The sequence below is a fragment of the Physcomitrium patens genome, chromosome 2 (genome assembly GCF_059467195.1).
Source record: "Physcomitrium patens ecotype Gransden chromosome 2, ASM5946719v1, whole genome shotgun sequence".
Classification (NCBI taxonomy): domain Eukaryota; kingdom Viridiplantae; phylum Streptophyta; class Bryopsida; order Funariales; family Funariaceae; genus Physcomitrium; species Physcomitrium patens.
This window is the reverse complement of record NC_143411.1, coordinates 18,706,122-18,714,766: the sequence shown is the minus strand read 5'-3', so window position 1 is coordinate 18,714,766 and position 8,645 is coordinate 18,706,122. Positions and strand designations below refer to the sequence as shown.

Below are 8,645 nucleotides of genomic sequence, written 5' to 3'. Positions count from 1 at the left end.
CTAGAATCCATTTAATTTCTTGATGTTGAAGCCATTCTTTGGAGAAAAGCAAGCAAAGATGACACTTCAGAAAAACTTCTTCATGAGCAGTTTATTCACCACGTTAAGTGGCTAATTTGCAAAGCGGGACGTTAAGATTCCATCACCGCACGATCTCATGAGTAAAAAGAATCAATCCATACATTACTTCACACACACACACACACACATATATATATATATATATATGTATATCTATCTATCTATCTATCTATCTATCTATCTATCTATCTGCTGTTGTTGTTGCGAAGAACAACGAAGAATAATAAATGAAATTCCCTCTCTGATCTTGAAGGCAAAGCTGAAGTAGGCAACCGAATGTTCTGTTGCTGGGTACAACATCGATATATCTGCCCGCACAAGCTTGAATAGAAGGGCATATTAAAAACCAATGCAGTAAATGACACTGAATCGAGGATTTGCCAACTCGTCCTCAGAGTGAGCATTACCAGTTTTTTTGACCACGTGCTGTGACCAAGAAGCGGCCAAGTATATAGATCGCAGCTGATGTAGTTGGACTCCGCCGGAGAAGTAAGACTGCGTCAGCTGGAGCATCCGCAAGATCTGCACGACCTGCAAGCTCTTCAATCATCGCACACAATCTCGGCATCCGAGACGGTGGCCTGCAACCCCACCCCCCCTTCCCACAAGGCAGACCTCTTGCCTGATTTGGCCCTGGCTTCCAGTCGCTGCTTCTGTGCAGTCCGGACCAGCGCCTTGACAGGGTAGTGGGTTTACGCGTTGCGACTTGGCTCTGATCGAAGTTGCGGGCTGCTCGTCCTCGGCACCATTTCTTCACCTCGACTGTGGACACTTGCCGATTTGGATGTAGGATTGCCTCCAAGGTCTCGCAGTGAGCGTTTGTGTTTTTCCGTTTCTTTGTTGTTGCAGTTCACGCATCGAATCCCCCAGTGGTTCAGTCGGTTCGTGGGCCCTCGCTTGCACCTTCCCAACTGGTCTTTTCCTCGTAGCAGCTGCGCATCAGGTACAGAAGTTCTGAGGGTTGAAAAGCTTCCGCAACTGACTACATGTTTTGGCTAAATGCAAGAACATCAAATTTCGATGTTGTCCTCTTAAGCTCACTATCAAGCTTTGAAACTCTCTACGAACTCACTACCACAGTCATCGTGTCTTTTCCCTGCCCATTCTCGCAGGATTTTCAGAAGCCAAGTCCAATTTTCCGTGGGGTTTTCTAGCAAGTTTTGGGGGAGAGCTTTGGGAGATAGTGACACCAGCCATGGCGACACTTCAAAAACCAGCTCCAGAGATGACAGCAACGGACCGAGCTGCACACAGCGCCGATGCCGCCCAAGTGGAAGCTGGTAAGAATGTGGCCTCGGAAAGTCACGAGCCAGTTGTGGTGACCGGAGAGGGCAGCAATGGCATGGCAGTAGCAGCTCGACATGATACTCATCACCACCACAGCAGTAATAGTGGCTTGTCGGGGCACACTGAAGAAGAACTCGCGCACCTGCGTCTCCGCACGCAGGTCACCCACGAAGGAGAAGCTTACTGCCCCAATCCCAATCTTAAAGATCTGGTACGAAATTGACAATCCGAGGCTACAGCACGAGTACTTATCTGTTCTTCGATAGCATTTTCAATTAGCTTGTGTAAGGTTGCTTCTGTCGCTGGAGTGGTTGGCTAACCACGGTTCAAATTACAACGTGGGTGAGCTTTTGCAGCCCAAGGAGTTTGAGACCAGAGTGACGGTCATCCAAAGGTACCCTGAGATGCGAACAGTGGAGAAAACCGAATATGTCAAGGAGATTCACCATGAAGAGCGCATAATCATTGTACCGAAGACAAGAGTTATCATGGAAGAGGTTTGCCACGTTGATCGTGTCCCAGTGGTGAGGGAGGTGGCCAAGACTAGAATTGAAACTTTCCACAGGTTAGTTTGCGTTGCACGAATTCTATTGCGAAGCATCAAATGTGAGTGATGTAGCCCAATGCCTAATTGGTTCAATATTATTTAATGAACGCAGAGTGATCACCGAAGAGCGAGAGGTCACAGAAATGGTGCCAGTGATCGAGTACGTGGACGTACCGAGGATTGAGCAGGTCCCCCGCGTTGTGGTCGAAGAGGTGGAGGAGAAAATCTCGGTTCCAGTGGTGAGAGAAGTGCCAGTGACGCGTTTGGTCGAAGTGCCGACTGGAAAGTAAGGACCGAACTTCTTTTCATTTGTTGGCTTCTTGCCGATCAGCAGAATCGCTACTAAAGTTTCAATTTGTGTATTATAATTCCACTTAACAGTTATTTACAATGATAAACACTGATGTTTGGACGATCTCCTGACGCAGCTACTGCGAGGCACCTGCTGGCGAATTCATAAACCCAGGCCACTTCAACCTTTTGGGCCACAAGCACCACAAGCACAAATCCAAGAGTCACAGTGGCGGTTTACTTGCAAAGCAAACGAGGAGCAGCTCCTCGTCGTCTTCCTCTTCATCCTCGGATGACGAAAAGAGGGGCGAAGGCTTGGTAGCTGTTGAACCAACGGACCATCACCACGCTGATGGAACCACAACAGTGGACCCGTCCCATTCCAAGAGGAAGAACTTTTTGCAACGAATTATTCACCACTAGACAAAGCCCTCTACTTCTGATTTGTACGCAGAAGCAACTTCTCAGCTTATCCGCACGTTTTCAAAGAACTCCACCCATGTCACGCGAGATGCACGGCCTTCATGTTGGTAGGACTCGAATGAAGCTGGTAATTCATCGCACTGGAGATAGATACTTTCACGTCGATAGAGACCTTCAGTTGCATGTCGATCTTATATTATTTGTATAATGGACAATTCTTGTATACTTCGTTGATTGAGAGGCTGTAAAACATGCTTATGCCCATTTCTTGTTACTGTTCCAAGCTGTGCGGCGAGTTTCAAGGTGTGATAGTGTTCAATAAATTTTCGACATTTATACGGCATCCAACAATACTTTGTTGGACTCAGTTTGTTCCCAAATAAGAGTGCTCAACACATACCCAACAATGTTGAAATGGACGATACTTTTATGGATGACAGAAACTTGATGGATGAGAGACACTTGATGGATGAGAGACACTTGATGGATGGATGGGTGTGTGGATGGATAATATATTTAAGGATAAATGATGCTTGCCCCACCCCACATACTCAAAGCCTTGATGACGATCACATCAGCGAGACACACTTCTTTCGCAATTCCTACTTTTCTGCAGTGGAATGATGCAGCACACTAAATCAGACCATCTTGAGGGACCTTTGTCGCACATGAACATCAGGTGCGAGTCTTCTCTCCGAAGCCATTCCTCCAGAATCTCGTCCTTTTCATTCGAAAGAGATCTCTTTACAAAGGGTGCTAAAACAAGAACTTGGTGTCATTGAAATTGCCTATCCAGAACCGATTGAATAGCGCACTATTAATGGAAAGCAGACAATCAAAAGCTTTTTCTTCCACCTGCTTCACGCCTGCTTGAGGAGCATGTTCTGGTGTGTGCAGCCACACACTATTCCGAAATGTTGGCGCAAAAACCACCATGATGTACTCCCGGATGTACTCTCCAGCGTCCTCACCGATCCTGGCAATAAAGGTGTTTTCATGAATGAAAGCTATCCTTCTTCGTCCCAGGCGCTCAGTGGGTTTCCAGTTCCAGCAATGCAAATTTTCTCAACTGCTGACAGTCATTTCCTCCGAATTTGAAGGATCTGTAGCAACGCAAGGCATGAAAAGATGATGGTAACCGCAAGCTCGTGGAACAGGAGCTTTCTGAGGCTCTTTGACACTCTAAGTCACTCTATTTCGGTGGATCAATACAGGATTACATTCACGGTACTATTACCTCACCTTCCCATGTCAGAGTTGAGCAATGGATGGCTCCTCCTGAGGGCATAGACACAGTTTGGCATGCCGGGCAAGCAATGCAAGCATGTGAAGAGAGAGGGTGATCATGTAGAATCTCCCCCTGCATCACGGAAGATTTCGAAGAAGTCTTCAAGTGGGCGTTGGAGTTTGAGCCAAGGTCTACAGTACAATTTGAAGGAAGAACAGATAGCTTTTACATCCTTAAGCTTAAAACTTTGGACAGCACACGTTTCATGCTTGAGAGTCAAATATTCCTTTACACCCTATTTGATCCAAAATGCTAATGTTCATAGCACTTTTTTGTGTAAAATTTTACACTATCTTGGAGATTTATTTTTGTACAAATATAATTTGACCCGTGATTTAGTTTTTCAAAATAACTTAAAGACGTGAGTTTTTTTTTATTCTTTTTTTTTATTTTTTAAATTATTTAATAATTAGATATTTTAGAATCTAAAAAGGCATGTTTAAATATTTTTATAATGCAAAAGAAACAAGAACTACAAATACAATTATATATATATTTTTTTATTTCTTAAAAATGATTATAATTCTATTATATTAGTTAAGCCAAATTAATATTTATTTAATTTTTAACATGAAGTTTTATCTTTAAGATTTATAATCTAAATTTAAATTACAGCATAAGACTACATTTTCTTTAGAGAGTTGTTAAAGTTATATTTTAATTTTGTTAAAGTTACATCCTCTTTTACCACCATGATTTATTTTGTATTAGAACAGAATGTTAAGTAACCATACACGTGGAGTAACCAAATTAGCAGCAATAGAGTTTCATCTAATTGAAGAGTTGTAACATTCTAATTACACCTCTTTTAAACTGGATAATCTTTGTAAGACACACACTTTGTGTGAATTACTCAATATTATTTTATACAAATATAATCTGTAATTCTAATATGATATCAGAGCATAACTCTACAAATTTTGTAATACAAGTTCCAAAAAAGTAATAAATAATCATAAGAAAAGGAAGTTATATCAAAGACATTCTTCACAGAAAAATAAGGCATCACTAAACTTGTTTTTTCTTTTTTCTTCAACATGGTTACAACTAGTCTTTGAATTAAGAAAGGGCCTAAGTTTGATGACTCTTAGTATACAATTTGAAAACAAAAAATCCAAATGAAGTTCAAAATAAAAGAACTATAAGAGTTGGTATTTGATAAAGAAAAAAAATCAATACCTATTTCAAAAAATAATGCAGCAATATCAACACCACCAACAAATCAAGTTGCAATTACCATGTAGAAAATGAGAGATCATAGAGCTCTAGTAGTCAAATAAAGTTATGTAGATAATTTAATATTCTCTCATGTAGAAGCATGAAAAATAGCCAATGAAGCTTGGCTAGCATTCAAAAATACATATTTAGTAAATGACATTATCATTCAAGCTTATATACAAGAAAACTTCATCACACAAAAAATAAAAGTATGTAAAAAATAAAAGTACGAATGTTGATAGTACAATATTTATATAATTTTAAAACTTTATTCTAACAATGTTACAATGTTGAAATAATAATTCTATCTCAAATAGAGATATTCACACTTATAAAGTTATATCATAGACATATTTATTTTAATAATTATTTGAATAATATGAATAGGTAGAAATATATAAAATTAGATTAATTTGATAATATCTTATAGAGTAGCTTCTTAAAAGCTTCATTGTTACGTTTTCACTTTTATACATATCTATAGGTGATTGATAGGTTAAAAACTTGGCCAACACATTAGCCATGTATTGCATGTATTAGTAGCTTGTGGAACAACTTAATTATGTGGTGCACATATAAAAAACTTATTTTGGAAGTTAGACATGTGTCTTGCAAATTAAACACATGTTGGAGGTCCTGTAGAATGTTGCTATGTAGCTCTTAGGTAGATAATATATATAGAGGTAAGAGTGAAGCCTTCATTACTCTTGTCAATTCCTTTCTTGCTTTCAATTTAGTTTTAAGAGTCTTTAGCTTCCTAATCTTTGACAATAGACATTCTAGTTTTTGATTAAATATATTTATTTTCTTATTTCTATTTTTTCATCTTTCTTTGATTCATTTCTTACTTTTTAAAGTATCTTCTTTGAATTCTTATCCTTGACAAATTGACAAGAGTGATAACTCATTATTTCTAACTTATTTTTAAAAGAGAGTAAATTATCTTACTTTTATTATTGTATTTCAAAGATTGAAGACTATATATCTTTGAAGTAACATTCTTAGTTTTTTAAACCTTGATTTTTTTTTAAAGAGAACAATACATCTTTCTTTGTGGAAATTTTTATTTAACATTAAAAGTTATAAATTACTTTCTTCTATTTAATTTGTCAATTTATTAAGTTATTTGAAATAAAAGAAAAAATTATCAATACTATATTTGACAAAAGTAAGAATAGATTTGTAACTATTGTAGATCTTCACAAGCTTGTCAATACTCTTAGGGTTAAAATTTCATATATTACTAATACCAACTATAAAAGTACTATTTATACACATATGAAAGAAGTTCAAAGTCTATGCCAAGAAATTGTGCAATTAAGGGAAGCAAATCTAAAAAGCCTTGTTTTTATAAGTACAAGGGAGATAAAGATGAGTATCTCCAAAAAGTTTGATGGAACAAGATCAAAATTTTGAAGATTTTTGTAACAACTCAAGCTCTATTTAAGATTATATCTTTTTCAATACTTTAATAGATTTACTCAAGTTGGATTCTTGAGTGCATTTTTATCTAGAAGTGATCTTTTCTAGTTTGCACCTTTAATAAAAAAAGATTCATGATTTTTTTATGAAGAAATGTTCTTTTTATTATTCTTAGAAGTATTTATGGCCGCATTTGGAAAAAGTGATAAAAAAAAGAGTAGTAGAGACCAAGTTCTTATTTTTACAACAAAGATCATGGTCAATTACCATATATGTTGCTAAATTTTAAAATCTTGCTTGTAATATGGATTTGAATGACAAAATCTTTATTAATCAATTTCAATATGAATTGAAGGATAATATCAAAGATTTGTTATTGATAATAATAAAAGCAAATTCTTTAAAATAATTTATTTTTTAGGCCATTGCATGTGACAATTGATTATTTAAAGGTATTAAGAACAAAGATTTGGTGTCATGGACATACGCATGTAAGCCAATAATTACATGTATAAATAGATAGAAGTAAGGAAAATTATGTAAAAGTAAGTTAATTCTATAGTATTTGATATGAAAGCTTCCTAGAAGCTTCATAGATGATGCTTTGACTTTATAGGTATCTTTAATTGACTTATTGGGATTAGAAACGTGGTCAACAAGTTGGCCATGTGTCTCACATATTGTTAGCTTGAAGACCAAGCTAACTATGTGGCCCACACGTAAAAAAACTTGCCTTGTAAGTCAAGACATGTGTCCTACAAAATCAATATATATTAGAGGTCCTATAGAACATGGCCACATAGTCCCTAGTAAGATAGTATATATAGAGACAAGAGTGAAGCCTTCTTCACTCTTGTCAACTTCTTTCTTGCTTCCAGTTTAGTTTCAAGGGTCTCTAGTTTTCTTGATTTTTGGCAATAGCCATTCTAGTTTCTTTCTTAATATACATATCAAGTTATTTCTATTTTGTCATCTTTCTTTGAGAGAAGTCTTACTTGTTTATTTGTCTTTATCATGTTTTTGTCCTTGACAGATTGACAAGAGTACACTTACAATATCAGAGCTTTGTCTAATCTTGATTAAGAGTGGATTACCCCTTTCTCTTGAAAAGACATAAACATATTAGAAGTTGCGGATTATCTTCTTCTAAACTAATATTGTTCTTAGTATTTTCTTTGTTCTCAAGTCCTCTCTTTTATTTGTCTTGAGCTATATTAGACATCTTCTCTTTTCTAAGTGTTATCATGGCAGAACTTGTTGAAATGAAGAGTGCAATGGCACAAATGCAAGAGCAATTGAGGGAGTTAATGCTTGGGATGCATCAACTCAATTTACCACCACAAGGAGCAACAAGATTGGTAGGAAGTGAAGATATAGAAATGATTGGAACTGCTTCAACATCTGCACCAAATCATATCCCTCCTCATATGGTAGAATGCCCTTCTAGTATTAGAGAACCAAGAATTGTCCTATCCAAGAAGTTTGATGGCATCAGATCAAAGTTTAGAGGATTTATCAATCAAGTACAACTTGTGATTGAACTTCAACCCCAAAGCTATCCAACTCTAGGATCGCAAGTTAAATTCATTGGTACGCTTCTTTTAGGTTCAGCATTATCATGGTTTTCATCTTTTTTTGAATGATAAGATCCAAGATTAGATAATCTAGAGGCTTTTTTGGTGGAATTTTGATCCATGTATAGAGAACACGATGTAATTCGTATTGCAACCAATAAGATCCGTATTTTATGACAAGACAATCGATCAATAACGTTGTATGCTTCACAATTTTGACAACTTGCAATTCATATCAAGTAGGATGATGTTGCACTTATTAGCCAATTTTTCTATAGATTACAATATGAGGTAAAAAAATTAATGCTCAACTTACCTGATCCTCAAATATTGAGTCAAGCAATTGACTTTACTGTGAAGTGCGACAATCACCTTTTTGAATTCCGATCTGAGAATTGTACAAGTGGACTTCAACGTTAATATAATTCAATAGCAACACCTACATTTCTTCAACACATATATTTGGAAGTAGAGGATATGCAAATTGATGCAGTACGTTTTAAACCTCATACTA

At 36.7% G+C, this 8,645-nt stretch overlaps 1 protein-coding gene across 1 annotated transcript; it reads left to right on the top strand.

The window, feature by feature from the left end:
- The first annotated feature begins 563 nt into the window (after positions 1 to 563).
- On the top strand, positions 564 to 2,903 carry LOC112293580 (uncharacterized). The gene is made up of 5 exons (XM_024543188.3): positions 564 to 1,024; positions 1,194 to 1,579; positions 1,725 to 1,933; positions 2,028 to 2,201; positions 2,344 to 2,903. The coding sequence occupies exons 2-5, from the start codon at positions 1,277 to 1,279 to the stop codon at positions 2,627 to 2,629; spliced, it is 972 nt and encodes a 323-aa protein (XP_024398956.1). The 5' UTR covers positions 564 to 1,024; positions 1,194 to 1,276; the 3' UTR covers positions 2,630 to 2,903.
- The last annotated feature ends 5,742 nt before the right edge of the window (positions 2,904 to 8,645 follow it).

Bases quoted from the DNA above. Each gene is read 5' to 3' on its own strand.
- LOC112293580 (XM_024543188.3), top strand. From the start codon at position 1,277: ATGGCGACACTTCAAAAACCAGCTCCAGAGATGACAGCAACGGACCGA. The intron at 1,580-1,724 runs GTACGAAATTGA...GAGCTTTTGCAG, and splicing joins ATCCCAATCTTAAAGATCTG to CCCAAGGAGTTTGAGACCAG. The intron at 2,202-2,343 runs GTAAGGACCGAA...CTCCTGACGCAG, and splicing joins GTCGAAGTGCCGACTGGAAA to CTACTGCGAGGCACCTGCTG.